This window comes from Onychomys torridus, chromosome 5, assembly GCF_903995425.1.
Source record: "Onychomys torridus chromosome 5, mOncTor1.1, whole genome shotgun sequence".
Taxonomy (NCBI): domain Eukaryota; kingdom Metazoa; phylum Chordata; class Mammalia; order Rodentia; family Cricetidae; genus Onychomys; species Onychomys torridus.
Window position 1 is genome coordinate 18357477 of NC_050447.1, and position 19252 is coordinate 18376728.

Here is a 19252-nt window from a genome sequence, read left to right on the forward strand (position 1 = left end):
TTAAGGTTCTAGACCTTTGTATGTAGTGGGTTTCCGGTTATCTTCAGTTTTTGTGTTTCTGTAGTGTGTGGATTCACAACCAAAGCTTTTTGCATCTAAGCATCCACTTCTTTCTTAGATCGATAGCCCTAACTTTCAGTTAATACAGTCCTTGGTGTACAATATAGTATTCTTTCAAATTGCTATGTAGTATCCCATGCAACTCTTCTCCATTGATAGATAATGCTAGGGTTTGTTTTTCTTTTTGCTATTATAAATAATGCTTCATTGAATATTAAGTTCTTACATAGTTTTTGAGAGATTAGAAATGTAATTTATTTGGATAAATATACATTTAGGATTTCACTAAGTATCTCTTTACAAATTCCATTTCCACCAAGATGTTCCAGTTAGCAGTCTCCCTGGCTGGGAGGTGGTGGTACGTGTCTTTAATCCTAGCAGATGCAGAAGCAGACCTGTTCTACATAGTGAGTTCTATGACAGCCAGGGATACACAGAGAAACTTGTCTTCAAAATCAAAACAAAACAATATAAAAAATCCCACATAGTTTTCCCTGTCTCTGAATTTAAGTTTCCTATCGTCTTTCTCAGATCATTCATGTAAACTTTACTCTCTCAATTCTATCTCAACATTCTTCATTCTCCATTAAACAAAAAACTCAAATCAAGCCTTCTTTTTAATTATCTTCTCTAAGCCAATTATTACTCATAACTATACAATTCATCTATTTCCACACTAACTTTATTTCCTTTTAAAAACCTAAAATGTTTTTATTGCATGTGTTAGTTGGATTAACTGTTATTTCTGTATTGTAAATGCTGAAACTGGAGCTAGAATATTGCTTATATTGCCATTATTGCTAAACGATAATAATACCCTGGAGCTTTACACATTCTCTGGCAATCTGCGTTCTTCCTCACCCTCTGCTCACATACTTGGTAGCTGAGGCAGATTGTCAGTGAAGCATTGTGGGGGAACCCTTACCTACTTTGCTAAGCTTTGACATCAGTCACAGAACTGTCTGTAAGCCAGCTAGTCAACATTCTATAATTCCCATCTTGATTACATTTTTCCTTTCCTTGCTTAATTATTACTTATTTGAGCCTACAATACAGTGTTGATAGTAGTTTTTTGTTACAAAAGAACATTTACCTTTTTGCGATGCCTTTTTCTATATTTACTAAAATTCCCTTTATTTCATTTTGTTTTCTTTTTATTTTATTTATTTATTTGTTTATTTTGTTTTTCAAGACAAGGTTTCTCTGTGTAGCTTTGTGCCTTTCCTTGAACTCTGTAGACCAGGCTAGCCTCGAACTCCCAGAGATTCACCTGCCTCTGCCTCCCGAGTGCTGGGATTACAGGCGTGCACCACCACCACCCGGCTCATTTTGTTTTCTTAGTCTGATTGATTTAAAACTTTAAACCTACTTGGCTATTCCTTGTAAAAACCCTAGTTTAATGTATTGCCCTTTGTGTGTGTGTGTGTGTGTGTGTGTGTGTGTGTGTGTGTGTGTGTGTTTTGTTTTGCCCTTTTAAAACTTTGTCCATTTAGTGAAAATTCTGCTAAGAATATTTAAATATCTGTTCATGAAGAATATTGATGTGTAGTTCCCTTTCATATGATATCACCTGAATTTCGCATCATGGCTTCACAGAATGAATTACAATGTGAGCCTTATTGTTCTATTTTCCGGAGGCATCTAAGTAGAACTGACTTGACACTTAAATATTAGGTAAAGTTTTATCACATCCTGTATGCTTTGGCTTCTAGGACCTTTTAAAGGCAGGTTTCTTGCCATGAGTAAGTTGTGTGGAGGGTAAACATCTGAAATTCATCATTCATTTTGTTTTTGTTCACAAAGGATCGTCCTCCCTCTAATATTTGGAAGAAAATAGATCAATCCAGGGACTATAAAAATGGTAATCAACTCAGGGAATATCAACTAGAAGGACTCAACTGGCTTTTGTTCAATTGGTATAATAGGTATGTAGTATATTGTAAGATGATGTCAGTGTATTCATTTTCATGTATATACCAAAATATGTAATTAAAATAGGTACTTACGTTGATGTATTGTTTGTGCCAGGAAGTTTTTATTATTTATAATGAAGATACCTCAAAAATAATGTAAATTATGAGTTTGGATGCCAGTTTTAGCATTGCTTCCTTTAAGTATGTATCACTCACATATTTGTTATGGAATATTATTTTAAGGTAGATTACATTTTTTTATGGTGTGGAACTTTTTTTTAATGATGTAAAGGTGTGTTGCATTCTTCTATGTTGCATTTATTTAACTCTGTGAAATTGTGTTAATGTGCCAGTCTAAAACACCTGATGTTCGGTCTAATAAAGAGCTAAACAGCCAATAGCAAGGCAGGAGAAAGGATAGGTGGTGCTGGCAGCCAGAGAGAATATATAGAAAGAGAAATCTGAGGACAGGAAGATTGAGGAACAAGAAAGAGGAGAAGGAGAGGAAGACACCATGGGCCAGCCACACAACCAGACACGGAGTAAGAAGTAAAGAAAAGGTATATAGAATTAAGAAAGGTAAAAGCCCAGAGGCAAAAGATAGACAGGCTAATTTAAGAAAAGCTGGCTAGAACAACCCAAGTGAAGGTCAGGCATTCCTAAGTAATAATAAGTCTCCATGTGTATATTTATTTGGGAGCTGGGTGGCAGGCCTCCCAAGAGTTTGTTTGATTAATAATTAAATTTGAAATAACTTTTCTATAGTCTCAAACTATCCACTGAGTTTTAGTTTTCCAACATACAATTTATGTTAACAACTGTAGCTGTAGAGTGAGCTGTATATAAATACATGTAGTAATTATATAGAGCTCTAATATTTAAATTTCAAATGACAGACTGTGAGCAATTAATGAGTGAACATAAAATTATGGGAACATAACAGTGAATTTCCCTTGGCTATTGTTCATTTTCTAAGTTGTTCAAAATACTTTTTAGAACATATCATTAAGTAATTTATTGAACTAAAAAAATAATTTCAAAGGAGTTAAAAGATAGTACCATAAGTAAGAAAGGAGTATAAGTATAGTACTATGTACAGACTATCAAATAAAGTTGCCACTACTAGACATGATAGCAAAAATGTAATGGTTCTTATTTGAAAAATCCATTTTCCCTGTTTTAATTCTCATCCCTTTGTTCTGAGTTGTTACACTTAGTTATGTTGAGTTATGCTCAGTTAGGTGGTATGAGAATGACCTGCTAGCCCATGCAGTGTTCTCTTCTCTGATATATGCTTTCTAAGTATTAATCATTATTTCCTTCTAGAGAATCATTCCAGTAAAATAATAATACATTTTTAAATTCTCTTTGCTCTTTAGTACCCTTTTACGTTTTTATATTGCCTGGTTTAATCTTTCACCATTTTCCTCTAACTCCTTATCATACTTTGTTCTGGGTACTCTCTGTATGTGACTGCTTAATAGAGAAACCAGAGACAATAAGCTTCATATTCCCAGATTCTTGCCTGCCTTCATGTCCAGTTCTTCTAGCACTTCTCAAATTTAGCATTCGTAGCTCTGACCTCATGTGTCACTACTCTCCAGGCTGTCTTGTAGTCCATTCTTCAAGAAGCTCTCCTCTTTAATATCTTCCTGCTATGCTGGAAGACTTGTCTGCCTAAATCTATTTATTTGGGTACTTGTTTATAAAACTGAAAGAGAAAGCTAAATCCTTTGACTCTGCTTTTCTTACTAACTGCTTCAAGGCCCTTTTGTGTGTTCTGTGCTAAACTAGAACTCCCCGTTCACTTCCTCATCCCCAGTTTTCTTTTCAGTCTGTCATAGTCTGGACTTCTATTGTTTGTTTACTCGACAGACTGTGTAGACCAGGCTAGCCTCAAATTCATGATAGTCCCTTGGTATTAGTTTCATCAGGTTTGTGTTTCTCTATATCCAGCTTTGGACTTCGTTTCAGTTGTTTCTCTGCAATTTCCTAATTAATAGAATATTCTTAACCTCCAATTCCCCTCTCCTGTGTTAAATATATACAAATTACCATTTCTTCCTTTAAACTTTCTTCCCATTCTTATTTTCAACACCTTCTATATGGTGACTCCAAGATCTTTAGCATCTCTGTGATTCTTACTTTCAACAGTTCGCTGGTTTCTCTTCTATATTTTATCTGTTACTTTCCTCCACCATACCCAAGATTTTTATCTTTAATTCATTTCCCAGATTCCATATTTTTCTCCCTTAGCCATCTCAACATGCTACCTATTCCGCATTTAGACTAGCCAATATTTTAATGGCTCTATAACTATATCCCTAAGGCCTTGAACTATGATCCCATATTTTTTGTCTTTAGTTACCTGAATATGTGACCCAACAGTTTCTTTTGATATGTTACAGATTTGAAATTGATCTTACTTTCTATTTTCTACATATCAGACTTGTTCTTTCCCATATTTCCTACATGGTTAATAATGACACATTTCATGTACTCACTTAAACTCAAGTCTAGCTCTTACCCAATACATGTAGTTGGTGAATAAGGCCAAGTCATCATAACTTTGGCATGTTCTGCCTTAACTTCTTCTTTAGTTCCTGTGCCTGAACTTTCTTCCCTATATTGTTATAGTACCTTGTCAACTAGGCCCAAACTTCTAGTACTTTACTTTCTGCTATCTACCATAGCAGTGGAGTAAAGCTAACAATATAAACTTAATTTTATTGTACTTTTAAAAAGTTGTTAGTGCCTGACTTTGTGTAACATAATGCTGTCTAATCTCTTCTATTCATGGCTCTGACTTTACAAACCTCTCCTCTCTTCTCCTTCCCCTTGTTGATCATGTTAAGCAACTGTTGGTCTCCTAATTGGAACATTTTTTTTTTCTTTTGTGCTTCTGAACATTTGCTTTGCCCTTTGAAAAATCTTATCAAAACTGACCTGAAGCTTTCTTCTTTGTTCTAGCCAGTTTATTATTTATTGTCATATCCCTCTGAATTTCCATAAAAACATTTGCTGTTTATTCTTCACTGGCCACATATCAAAACCATCTGTGGAATTTTAGAAATTGCAACTGCTTAGATCTTATTCCATACACCCTGAATCAGAATATATAGAGGAAAGACCTAGTTATCTGATGTTTTTGTTTGATTGTCTGCTTGTTTTGCAAGCTATGTAGGCTCTTTTAACACCAAGACACAGATGACAGCCAGAACTGAATTTGCACGACTACTTGTTTATGTATTTGCATGTCTGCTTCTCTAATACTATCTTGAGGTAATAGAAGGTGTTTAATAAATGCTTCCTGAATATTTGACATGCCTTGCTCTTGCCTTTTCACTCTTAAAATCCATCACTTACTGGGCAATATCTTTATTTGATGCTATCAAAATCTTTAGTGTTGGGGTTGGAGATTTAGCTCAGTGGTAGAGTGCTTGCCTAGCAAGCACAAGGACCTGGGTTCGATTCTCAGCTCAAAAAAGAAAGAAAACCTTAAGTGTTCCCTTACAGGATTATAATAAAATTGTAATCTTGAGCTTACTCTGCTTTAGCAAGTTTTTGTGTTTTTATAAATGCAGTACTTTCATTGAATCTTTGCTTCTTTTTGTATATTTATCTTTAAAAATAATAGTATTCAGAAAAGCCTGATGCTTTGTGAAAAGTATGCATGGATAATATATTTATTTATTTCAGACGAAACTGCATTTTAGCAGATGAAATGGGTCTTGGCAAAACCATTCAGTCAATTACATTTCTTTATGAAATACTTCTGACTGGTATAAGAGGACCCTTCCTGATTATTGCACCACTTTCTACCATTGCAAACTGGGAAAGAGAATTCCGTACGTGGACTGATATCAATGTTGTGGTTTATCACGGGAGCTTGATTAGCAGACAGATGATACAGCAATATGAGATGTACTTCAGGGATTCACAGGTGTGTTATTACTGATTTTGTTTATTTTTTTTAAGATCACAGCTAAATAAGAATGTATTACATGTTAACAATTTACAATTTGATACAGATTTTAATTGCATACTTAACTCTTAGGTTAAGCTTATTTGTATTTGTATTGTGATAGATTTAGTATCTCAAAAGCAATTTCTAAAGCCAGTTTACTATTTCTAGTTCACAGGCATTGGTTTATACAGATGTATAAATTGATTGTTGTCTATAATTTTTTAGCTATAATAATATATTTTATTTTTCTAATTCCATTTAAATATATGTTATTTCTTGATATAACTGTCTTCGATCACCTTCTTGTTCCTCCACTGCCCTCTCTTAAATGCTTACTCTTTGGTGACTTGGATGACATTAACTGCATATTGAAGTGAGAATAATATTCAATATAGTTTGATTGTAGAGTTTTTTGTTTAATTTGGTGTGTAGGCTGACAGGAGAAGTTCTTAAGGAATGCACCTGCCTAGCTTGTATGATCCCCTCTGAACATGGGAGACACCGAGACTGAGACAGGACAAACTGGAAGACAGAGAATTCCAAGTTGTGGACTTCATATTAATATGAATTTTTCTGATAAAAAAACTTCATCAGAAGTAAAAAGAAATATCAGTAAAGAAAATCATACTTTTTAATTGGAGCATGTTTGGCTGTCTACCTAAGTAGCACCTAATATCTTTCCTCTCATTTATCCCTTTATCCTAAAGTAATTACTCTAGGGCCATATGATGGCAGTAGAACGCAAAGCAAGAGAGTGTGCATAGCCTTGTGCTTTTGCTTCCAATTGTAGCTGACTTTCTGTTAGATTTCCTGCTGAGAATGAATGACATAGCCAGATTTGTTTGCATAACATCACTTTTCCTCTCACAAAGTTGAAACTATTGCATGTGTGAGAAATTGAACATATATACAATCTTTTATTTCTTAGCTATATCAAAAACTGACTATGTTGCACTTTTTCTTTTTAGAACAATAAACACCTTTATTATGAATGAGTGATGCTTTATTTGCCTTTCTGGGCTTTGATTTTCCTCAGACAGAACTCCAGCTCCTTGCCTTCTAGCACATAGCCATCTGCTCTGCCTGGTCTTGAGGCAATACAGGCAAGAAGCTTGCCCTGCTCGAACTGCTCCTCTAGAAGACTGCTGATTTTAGTGTTCTTTTTCCTTTCATCGTATTTCTTTTGGATTTTCTTTGATCATGTTTGTTTAATATTTCTTCCTCTTCAGGAGTCAGCTTGGCCCCCTTCTTGCGGCCGAGGGGCGGCGCATAGTGAGACTCATACCACTGTCAAATGGTGTGCTGTCGTTAAGCACAATGCAGTTCTTCACCAGGGTCTTGGTGCGGACCAGCTCGTTATTGGATGCGTTGTAGACAACATCAATGATCCTTGTTTTTCGAGTACAACACTCAGAGCCCCAGGAAAAGTTCCCCACATCCAGTCTTAGGGCATGGTACTTCTTATTGCCTTCTCGGACTCGGACTGTATGTATATGACGAGGGCCAGTCTTCGTGTTGGCAGCAGGCCGTCCCAGCTCATACTTCCGCTTCTTGTGGTAGGGCTTTCTCTTACCCCCAGTCTTGCGGCGCCTGTGCCAGTTGTCTCGAGAGATGCCCATCGCTTGGCGCTGGCTGGAAAGAGCTCTTTTGCACTTTTATACTCTGTGGCATCTTGGATTCTCGTTTGATTCCCTTACATAGTATATTATCAAACAAGTGCAGAATTATAAAGCTCTATGTTTCATTTAAAAAAAAAAAAAAGTACCTTCCTCCCACCCCCAGACATGGTTTCTCTATGTATTTTTTGGTGCCTGTCCTGGATCTCGCTCTATAGACCAGGCTGGCCTCGAACTCACAGAGATCACCTGCCTCTGTCTCCTGAGTGCTGGGTTTGAAGACATATGCCACCACCGCCTGCACCTGTTTTTTTAAAGATAGGAGCCTTGCTGTATAACCCAGGCTGTCCTTTAACTCATGGGAGTCTTTCCACTTGAAGCTTCCAAGTACTGGAATTAAAGGTGTATGCTCCCATGACTAGCTTCTGAATTCACTTTTTGAGAAAACACAACTAAAATTGTGAGACATTAAAAGGTTTATTTTATCTAAGCTCTAACTTTAATACAAATATCATAGTTTAGTATATAGTCCAAAGCCAAGAGATTCTTGATAAATAATAAAGTGAATGCCATATATCAAATATTATATTTTGTGGTTAATGTTAAAGTTTCCAAAATATTAGCTGAAGAGATTTTTTTTTTATTTTGTTTATTCATTTTACATAACAACCATAGCCCCCCCTCTTATCCCCTCTTCCAACAGGGTAAGTTCTCCCATGGGGGCACTGCTATGCCTGGTACATTAATTTGAGGCAGGACCATGCCCCTCCCTTCTTTATCAGAAGATTTTTATTTTCAAAGTGACTCATAATGAATGAAATAGATCTGTACTATAAAATAAATACAGGTACAACTTTTAGAGCTAAGACTCACGAATATATTTTGATAAATTAGTTGAATATTTCCTTCTGTTTTTAATTTTTTTGACTAGCTTAAGAGTTATAGTAGTCACAAATACTTGCTAATATTTTACTCAGGAAAGGATAGCATACGGAAATAATATCTATAAATAATTATTTACTGTATGTCAAGTATTTTAAACAATTTACATACTCTCTTTTACTTAATCTTTATAATTGTAACCTTGTAAAATAAATTTTATTAAATCAGCTTTATACTTAAGTGAAATGAGTCATAAAGAAATTATGTGGATTACAGTAAAAGAACATAGCAAAACTGTTATTAGTCAGACCCAAGAGCCCTGGTTATAATATGTATCCTGTTTTCAAGGCCTTGTAAATGCCATGAATTTGTACTTTGTACCTGTGGTAGTAATATTCTACTAGAGGTGCTGTCTAACTTAGTGGACAGTGTCTAAAAACAGTATGAGCTAAACTACAAACAAACTGAAAATAAAACTAAATAAGAAGACACAGTTCTTCTTAACTTCTCCTTCTTTTAATATGTCAGAGTTCGTGTCTCACTTGCACTTAGAATTATTAGATTCTTAGACTTGGTCCTATTTTACAGCACCCTAGTTAACATCTCCACTTGCACATAGCTAATGCATATCTCAAACTTAACATGTACAGGCCACAATCATTAGCTTCCTTATGTTAGTGAGCAACAGCTCTACAATCTGACTGTTCAAGCCAAAGCTCTAGATGAGTGGGTCTCAACCTTCCTAATGCTGTGACCCTTTGCTACTGTTCCTTGTGGTGTGGTGACCCCAACCATAAAATTAGTTTGCTGTTACTGCATATCTTGATTTTGTTACTATTGTGAATCATAATATAAACATCTGGTATGCAGGATACTGATATATGACCCCTGTAGGGTCGTGGCCTATGGTTTGAGACCATTGTTCTAAAGGAAAGTTTTGAGTCTTCTCCATGTCTCATTCCACACCTGTAACTTAAGACCTGTTGCTGCTTCCTTCAAGATATACCAGACCTGGCCACTTCTGACAACACTTTTAATGGTTCCTGTGATCCTGTCCTTAGCATCCTTAGACCATTTCACTTCAGCAGTCACAAATTCGTAATCTTATCAAATCCCCTTGCTAGCTTCTTGTTGTGAAGAAAGCCTTCCTGTCAGTTTCTAGATGCTTTGGCCAGATTTTATAATGATCAGTTTTTAAATTGGCTTTATCTCCCCTCGCCTCTCTCTACCCCTGAAACAGTCTTACTATGGAGCCTTGGATGATCTGGGACTCATTATGTAGACCCGGCTAGCTTTTAACCCTTAGAGATCTACCTGCCTTTACCTTCTCTGTGCTTGGATTAAAGATGTATGCCACCACACCTGGCCTCAAATTCTTTTTTGTTGGTTTTTGTTTTGTTTTGTTTTTTCAAGACAGGGTTTCTTTGTGTAGCCCTGGCTATCTCTGAACTTGCCCTGTAGACCAGACTGGCCTCCAACTCAGAGATCTGCCTGCTTCTGCCTCCTGAGTGCTGAGATAGGTCAGAGGCATGCACCGCTACTTCCTGGCTTTGGCCTCAATTCTTTTCTTGACACATTTTACTAGGATATACTTACTCGGATATATGATTAAATAATACACATGTGTTGGCATGCTCTGTGTGTGTGTGTGTGTGTGTGTGTGTGTGTGTGTGTGTGTGTGTGTGTGTGAGTGTGTGTCTTTTTTGGACTGCCAGCTCTCAAATAGTGACATGGAGACGTATTATTAATTATGAAATCTTGGCCTTACTTTAGGCTTGTTCCCAATTAACTGTTATAACTTAAATTAACCCATTTATATTAATCTATGTTCTTTCACATGGATCGTTACCTCTCCTCCATATGGTATATCCAACTTCCTTCCCATCTTGCTGGTGAATCTCTGTCTGTCTGATTTTCTCCTGAGTTTCTCTCTCTCTCTGGAAGTCTTGAAGTCTTGTCTATCCTTTTCCTGCCTAGCTATTAGCCACTCTTTACTAAACCAATCAGAAGGTGCCTTAGGCCGGTGAGGTAAAATAGACACATCTTCACAGTGTATAAAAAGATTATCCTACAATGAGTGTGTGTGTGTGTGTGTGTGTGTGTGTGTGTGTGTGTGTGTGTGTGTGTACACCCCAAGGAACTCTATCTACTTATGGAGATAGGGTTTCTCTTTGTCCTGGAGCTCAATTCAGCTAGATTCCTTGGGATTCTATCTCCAGGCCTCCTCCTGACTACTTTTGCGTCGGGAAACAACACTAAGCAGACTGAGCGGGCTTTTTATATAGGTGCTAGCCAGCCCCATAAGTATGGCTTTTTTGATAGTGTTATTGAACCACTGTCTAATATATTTCAAATAATGAAACTCTTTTTAAGTGTCTGCATATGTAAAACTGTCAATGAAAAGAAATGGTTATTAATACTTTTCATGCCATTTAATAGGAGTAAAAGCAAAATTAATACATTCTACCAATGTATTGTTTTTGGTAATTTCTAGGGGCGCATCATTCGAGGAGCTTACCGATTCCAAGCCATCATCACTACCTTTGAAATGATTCTTGGGGGCTGTGGAGAACTTAATGCAATTGAATGGCGGTGTGTGATAATTGATGAGGCACATAGGTTAAAAAATAAAAATTGTAAACTTCTGGAGGGTCTGAAACTCATGAATCTGGTAAGTAACTTAAAGTATCATTTTTACTTAGTTTCCTAACTAGATAGTCAAGGATCATGAAGATTCAAAACTAGTACTAAAACATCATTTTCAAATTTTATAGAATTGTGGGTTTTTTTTGGCTTTTTTTGTCAGTTTGTTTGTTTTTTCATTTTTGGTTTGCAAAACAGGGTTTCTCTGTGTAGCCCTGGCTCTCCAGGAACTCACTATGTAGATCAGGCTGGCCTCAAACTCAGAGATCCACCTGCCTCTGCTAGTGCTAGAATTAAAAAGGTGTGTGCCACGACCATCTGGCATAGAATTGGTATTTTTAATTCTATCTTACTAATTGAGGTATTTTGTTTATTTGGCCTTAATTAGCATATATATTATTAAGCTATACCACTTTTTTAAAAAAAGATTCATTTATTTATTTTATGTATATGAGTGCTCTGTTGAATTTTTGCCTGAAGAGGGCATCAGATCCCGCTGTAGATGATTGTGAACCACCATGTGATTGCTGGGAATTGAATGTAGGACCTCTGGAAGATCAGCAAGTGCTCTTAAAGCCATCTCTCCAGCCCCTGATAACTTACTTATTTTCATTTATTTGCATTGGTGGTTTGCCTGCCTGTATGTCTGTGTGAGGGTGTCAGATCTTAGAGTTACAGATTGGTGTGAGCTGCCATGTGGGTGCTGGGAACTGAACCTAGATCCTCTGGAGGAGCAGCCAGTGACCACCGAGCCATTTCTCCAGCCCACCATACCATTTTCTAAGACCAGATTTAATTACGTATAGATTAAAAGATGAGGGCCTGGAGAGATGGCTCAACAGTTAAGAGGACTTGTTGCTACCCCAAGTTGGATGCCAGATTTTGTTAGAATCTTAGATGGTCTTTTAATAAAAAAACCCAGAGCCAGATTTCAGGGTGAAAGCTGAAAGATCAGAGGAGCAGAACAGCCAGTCACTAGTTCTTACCTCTATGACATCCTCAGCCTAAAGAGACTGAGTTTCTCTTTCCTCACACCTTATATACTTTTTTATGTCTTGCCATATTACTTCTTGGGATTAAAGGTGTGTGCCACCACTGCCTGACCTCTATGTCTAATTTAGTGGCTGGCTCTGTCCTCTGATCTCTAGGTAAGCTTTACTGGGGTGCACAGTATATCACCACAGTTTTTCTTGTGGAGGACCTAGGTTCAGTTAACAGCATCAGTTAACATGGTGCTCACAACAATCTGTACCTCTAGTTCTAGGGCATCCTGCTTCCTGTTCTAGCCTCTGTTGCACCTGGCTTGCATGTGGTACACATACATTCATGTAAAACATGCACACATAAAATAAAATGAAAAGAATAAACCTGTAACTATGTACTAGTGAAAAGAAAATAAGGCCACGGAATTTCAAACCTTAAATTCCTTAATTAAGAAGCTCTTTCTTGCTCCATATCAAGGAAACTTCCCTTTGCAAGAGATAGAAACATTTATAGAAAACCATAACGAGTCAAAATGCAACGTTATGGAGCCAAGCCCCCAAAACCATACATCTACAATAGAACTGAAATTGAGGCTCTGGGGCCACTGTGGAAGAGGGGTTGGAAAAATTCTATGAGCCAGAGGAGCAGGGGGAGTTTGCTGTAAGACTGTATCTCCTAGTAATGTCAGAGCTACACTGATGAAGCCATACCAGTATGACTACCTAAACATGTGCTGAACAAGTGGATGGGGTAGGACCCTAGGCTTCAACCTATTCAAAGAAGTATAGGCAACTAAGGAATGCTCAGGTGGGAGAAATAGTCTCCTCCAGGGAAGAACACAGCAATTGGTTATCCAGCGCCAACTGCTCAGCTTTGGAAACATGCACACAAGCAACTTTTTACAGATGGAGCAAGTTATACCTATGCATAATGAAAAAGAGGCCATGAACTTGAAAAAGAGCATGGAGGGCATATCGTAGGTTTTGAGGAGAGGAGAGGGAATGGAGAAATGGTATGATTATTAATCTCAAAAAATAAAAGAAAGAATTTAAAAAGAAGCCATTTCGCCAAAGTTTTCATATCAGTTATGATAGAAAAACCCAAGCCTGTTTTTCTCCATGGCACATGTGTAAGTCAGAGGACAACCTGGAGGAGTCAGTTCTTTCACCATGTGGATCTGGGGATCAACAAGCTTGGCTGCAAAGTCCTTTACCCTCTGAGCCCTCTCATCAACCCCAAAACCACCCTTATATGTTCATGGTATTGGCTATAATGATAATAGAGGTTCTTAAGGACATATTATTGTTTGATGTTTGCTTCTTTTAAATGCAAATCTTTGAAATACTTTTATTTTTAGTTACTGTCACGTAATTAGTGCTTCAGAAACATATACAATAAAAACTAAAGTGCCCATTTTTTTCACGTAGGCACATGGACACCCAATTCAACTCTGCATCCCAATATTTACATTGGTCTGTCTTTTGAGACCAGTTCTTATCAGATATTTATGTGAAGATATGAATATATATATACACATGAATTTAAAATTATCATCAAATTTTAAATAATTATGTTATTAAAATGTTCTCCATTTCTCTAAAATTTGATTGCGTTCTATACTTAGAAGCATATTACTGTCAACCATTTGCTTAATTAGTTAATGATCGAATACAAAGAGACAAATAACCTTTGTGTTTTTAAAAACACTTAAATTATGTTTCTCTAAATGTTTTTTTTAAATAAAAAAAAGAACTTTTCTAGGCATGAATAGGTGAAAATAATACAGAAAGCGATACATTGCAAGATTGATAAAGAGTTTAATTGACTGGCTAATACATTGCTGAATATCTTGGGGATATTGTTGCATTTTAATCAATTTGTGAATATTATAGCCAGAAACTACATTCTTGTAATACATGTGATAACCTATATCAGCTTCCATTTAATTTCTTGTTTTCTGTAGGAACACAAGGTGCTCTTGACTGGCACTCCTCTCCAAAATACAGTCGAGGAACTGTTCAGCCTTCTTCACTTTCTGGAACCCTTAAGGTTTCCCTCTGAGTCAACATTTATGCAAGAATTTGGAGATCTGAAAACAGAGGAACAGGTATTCTTTTTTTTTTTTTTTTTTTTTTTTAAATAAGCACATCAAATCTTTTGTTATAGTTACTTTCTATGGTTAATTGAGTGTGTACTGGTATTTCATATATTTCTGTTATGATTTTTTTCTTATTCAGGTACAAAAACTTCAGGCTATCCTTAAACCAATGATGCTGAGACGATTAAAAGAAGATGTGGAAAAGAAATTGGCACCTAAAGAAGAGACTATTATTGAAGTAGAGCTTACCAACATTCAAAAGAAATACTATAGGGCTATTTTAGAGAAGAACTTCTCATTTTTATCCAAAGGAGCTGGACAGACTAATGTACCTAACTTGGTCAATACCATGATGGAGCTCAGGAAATGCTGTAATCATCCATATCTTATCAAAGGTAGCTAAAAGGAGTTGCAACAGACATCTTTCTTTCCAACAAATAGTAATCAATAAGTAAGCAAAGCACTCCTTTTGCAGCTGTCCCGGTGTTATTATTTTCTCATGCTGTTCTGAGGGCCTACAAGTATCTCAGGGTCAAAGGTAGTGTGACTTCTGCTGTAGTCTACTTTGCACACACCAAGTCATGAGATTAGACTGTGACAGATTGTGTCTGTCTTATAGAATTCCTTCAGGTTCCAGGATAGCCAAGACTTTGAAGAGAAACCCTGTTTCAAAAAAAATAAAAGCAGATTTTGTGTGTGTGTGTCTATATGTGCATGTTTAAAAGTGTATGCATTTTTTCCCTTGGGTTAGGACCACACTTGTTCTTTTTATTTTGATATTGTCGGGTTTTTTTGTTTGCTTTATTTAGTTTGGTTTGGTGGTGACTTGGGGTGGGGTAGGAGGTAAGGTCTCGCTCGGTAGTGCCTGGCTGGGTACAGACGCACAGCAGTCTTCCTGCTTCACCTTCCCATGAGCCACTGTACCCTACAGACTCATAGTTTTGTTCATTTTTTCCTAGAAGCACGCATTTACTATTTACTAAACAAAAATCTATATAAAGATTTTAAAAGACTTGTAAGACATTGTATCTCCCGTGAAATTAACAATGTCATGTTTGTGGGGGAATAGACACAAACTGAAATACTTCTAATAATAGCCGTGTAGTTGCCACTAGAAAGTTGTATATTTCAGAAGTATAAAAGAGCACTAACTCTGATTTAAAGTAAAGCAGCTGGAAATTGCCTGATTATGTCATCTTTCTCTGATAGGTGCTGAGGAGAAAATACTTGGAGAATTTCGAGATACTTACAATCCATCTGCTTCTGATTTTCATCTGCAAGCAATGATCCAGTCTGCTGGTAAATTGGTCCTTATCGATAAGTTACTTCCCAAAATGAAAGCAGGAGGCCATAAAGTGCTTATCTTCTCTCAGATGGTGCGCTGCCTTGACATCCTGGAAGACTATCTTATCCATAAAAGGTATGAAAACATACTGTGTATTTTACTCGATTCATAAACTTTGGTATAATGTCTTTATTTCTGTTTTATTTTGTTGCTATAATTAAAACTTGCAAATTGTTCTTATATGCTCTATCTAATTTGGTTATATTTTTATCTTTTCTGGTTTGTTTAATATAGGTTTGTTTTTCCATTTCAGTTTTTAATTCATGACAAACAATATTTCATCAACTTAATATTTATATAAATAAATAAAATACACATAGGATATTTATGAGACTTTTAGAGATTCAATTTCTTTTTCTTTTCTTTCTTTTTTTTTTGAGCTGAGGATCGAACCCAGGGCCTTGCGCTTGCTAGGCAAGCACTCTACCACTGAGCTAAATCCCCAACCCATGTAGTTCATTTTTATTGCTAGTACTTTGTGACATGTGTGTATATTATGTGTGTGGTGTATGTGTGTGTGTTGATATCTGGAACTCACTGATTGTCTAGAATGGATGGCTTGTGAGCCCAAGAATCCTCCTCTCTTCTCCTCCTAGCCCTGATCACAGGTACACGCCACTATTCCTAGATGTTACTTTGACTTGGATACTGAGGATAAAAGTTAGGTCCTATTATAGGCATAGCAAGTACTTCCCAACTGAGAAAATCTTCCAAACTCCATTATGACTTTCTTTTCTCCTTTGTATTACTGTGGTTTGAACCTGAGGCCTTGCATTTCTGAGTAGTATGTCTACTTCTGTGAACTCATACTAAAATGTGTATTGCTCTCTCAATTTTATACCATATATGATCATTGCATCACAATATTGCTCCTAAGAATTCTTACATTTTCTTTTTTTGAATATTTACTTATTATTCATGTGTATACATCTTTGTCTGTGTACATTTATGTGCACTACATGTGTGCAAGTGCCCAAGGAGGCCAGAGGAAGTCAGATACCCTGGCACTGGAAATTAGAGGCAATTGTGAGCCACCTGATGTGACTGCTGAGAATCGAACCTGGGTTTTCTCAAAGAGCAGCAGCAAGAGCTCTTAGCTGTAGGGGCCATCTCTCTAGCCCCTTATATATTTTCTTTATTGCCTTATATAAAGAATGTATGAGGACATAAATCTGTGCAGACAGCTTTAAAATTTGCAAGTAATGAATTTCATGGAAAATCCTGTGGTTTTATTTTTGTTTTTGAAACTACAAGTAACATTAAAAATCATGCTCTGTTTTGTACTGAAACACTAAGAAATATATAGAAAGAACCAAAAGAAGTATGGCAAATGAATACTATTTAAATTCCTGTGATAGTTTCTGAAATGAGAAATATTTGATGTCTTGCAATTAAAAAACTGAATGTTAGGAGCTAGAGAGATGGCTCAGTGGTTGTGAGCACTGGCTGCTCTTATAGAGGACCTGTGTTTGATTTCCAGTATCTACATAGTGGCTTGCAACCATCTATAACTCCAAGATCTGAGTACATGCAAGCAAAACACCAATGCACATAAAATAAAAATAAATAAATTGTTAAAAAATTAAATGTTAAACAGGGAAAGATAACAGAAGTTAAAAATTATTGCTTTGTGTAATGACAGTAAAGATTTGTACGGCATTCCAGCTTCTCCTCTACAGATATGCTGTCTGCTGAGAGGATGTCTTGGGAGAACACTTAAAAGCTTCTTATGTAGTCTTGTCAAAGTTATGTGTGCATCTAGGAATGCAGACATTTGTGTCTTTGTGTTTCAAATGTAGAAAATATTAGTTATGATGCTGTTTCTTAATTTTATAGCAGACATAGTGTGGTACAGGGATACTGACTTTGCCATTCATAGGCCATATCTTCATTTTCAGTACATTCAACATTTATACTTTCTGCTTTTCATTTGAATAGATATTTATATGAGCGGATTGATGGGAGAGTCAGAGGAAATCTTCGACAAGCAGCTATAGATCGATTTAGTAAACCTGATTCAGATCGATTTGTTTTTCTCCTGTGTACCCGAGCTGGTGGTCTGGGCATCAACTTAACTGCAGCTGATACATGTATAATTTTTGATTCTGATTGGAATCCTCAAAATGACCTCCAGGTAATAAATTTCTTGACTAACAAGGAATGTAATCTTTTAAAAATTCTTGTCTACACAGTGAGATCCAGGACAGCCGCCAAAACTACACAGAGAAGCCCTGTCTCAAAAAAACAAACAAACAAACAAAAAATTCATGCTGCTCTTTTTGGTGATCCTCATCTTTTATTTTTATACAGACAGATTATTGTATGTTTCTCTAAGAAACACTTGTGCAAAGTGAAAGTATTTTAATTATCACTTAATAATAAAATATAGTAAAATATACTTTCTAGTGTTTCTTACTAACTTATAAAAATATATTAATAAGTGAATATAATATTTGTGTTCTTTCAAATATGGGGGTTGGCCAGACATGATTGTGCATGTTTTTCAATACTAGTACTTCTGAGGCCAAAGCAGGCCGGTCTCTGAATTTGAGGCCACCTTGGTCTGTATAGCCAGCTCTGGGCCAGCCAATTCTATGTAGTGAGAAAATTGCCTCAAATAGCAAAACAAAACATGGTGGTGGTGGGCAAGCCTGGTGGTGGTGGCAGGCAAGCCCAGTGGCTTGGTGGTGGTGGTGCACACCTTTGATTCTAGTACTCAGGAGGCAGAGGAGGGCAGATCTCTGAGTTTGAGGTCAGCCTCATGTAGAGAGTGAATTCCAGGGCAGCCAAGGCTACACAGAAACCCAGTCTTAAAAAACTGAAAACAAAAAACAGTAAAATAATATATGGAGCAAAACTAAAATGTGAGTGTGGTCACCTCTCAGTGGAAGAATGATTCCCTGTAAAAGGGATATCCTAGGCTTGAGTTGTATCACTGCTCCCCAAAACTCATCATATAAACGTAAGAGAGTTCAACTCTACTTCTAACTATAACTTACTCACAATAAAATTAAAATGTCAGAATTTCATTTCTCTTTACATAAATATATGTTTGTCCTAATGTAATCTAAGCATCATATAGTATATATAAAATTGACCCATAATATACCCATGTTCAAAATACTGTAGATAATGAAGGCTTGAAAGTTAAGTTTCCTGTGGACTTCATAGAACTAAAATGTTAGGATTGACTGGGGGTGATAGGGTAGCTTAGTAGGTAAGATCACTGGCTGTTTTTCCAGAGGGCCTGTATTTAATTTCTATCAGCCACATGGCAGCTTACAGCTATCTGTAACAGTTCAGGGGAACTGATGCTCTTTTCTGGCCTCTGAGGGAAGCAGGCATATACATGGCACACATATATACATGCAAGCAAAAACATACACACAAAATAAACAATACTAAGAGTGTTCAGGGGTTGGGGATTTAGCTCAGTGGTAGAGTGCTTGCCTAGCAAGCGTAAGGCCCTGGGTTCAGTCCTCACTCTGGCAAAAAAAAAAAAAAAGAATGTTCAGAGGCTGGGTATGGTGGCACATGCTTTTCCTTCCAGGACTATGAGGCAGAGGCAGGCAGAACTCTGGGAGTTAAAGACTAGCCTGGTCTACACAAGTTTGAAAACAGCTAGGGCTATGTAGAAAACACCATCTCCCCCCAAATAAAAAGTGATCAGAGAGGCTCAAAATTTGCAGAAGATACATATTTAGGAAGGGATGATGTAGCTGAAGATTTTTTGTGTCCAGGTTG

General features: G+C 36.7%; 1 protein-coding gene and 1 pseudogene across 11 annotated transcripts in view; one reads left to right on the forward strand and one right to left on the reverse strand.

The window, feature by feature from the left end:
• The window catches only part of Chd9 (chromodomain helicase DNA binding protein 9), a 185841-nt gene that overhangs the window by 108675 nt on the left and 57914 nt on the right, over window positions 1-19252 (forward strand). For all 11 annotated transcript variants that reach the window (XM_036188234.1, XM_036188233.1, XM_036188236.1 and 8 more), the window contains 7 exons: window positions 1864-1985; window positions 5673-5916; window positions 10933-11109; window positions 14029-14172; window positions 14303-14558; window positions 15373-15583; window positions 17447-17642. In XM_036188234.1, the coding sequence (XP_036044127.1) occupies window positions 1864-1985; window positions 5673-5916; window positions 10933-11109; window positions 14029-14172; window positions 14303-14558; window positions 15373-15583; window positions 17447-17642 (1350 nt within the window). The remainder of the gene's footprint in view (window positions 1-1863; window positions 1986-5672; window positions 5917-10932; window positions 11110-14028; window positions 14173-14302; window positions 14559-15372; window positions 15584-17446; window positions 17643-19252) is intronic.
• Window positions 6944-7559, reverse strand: LOC118584185 (annotated as a pseudogene).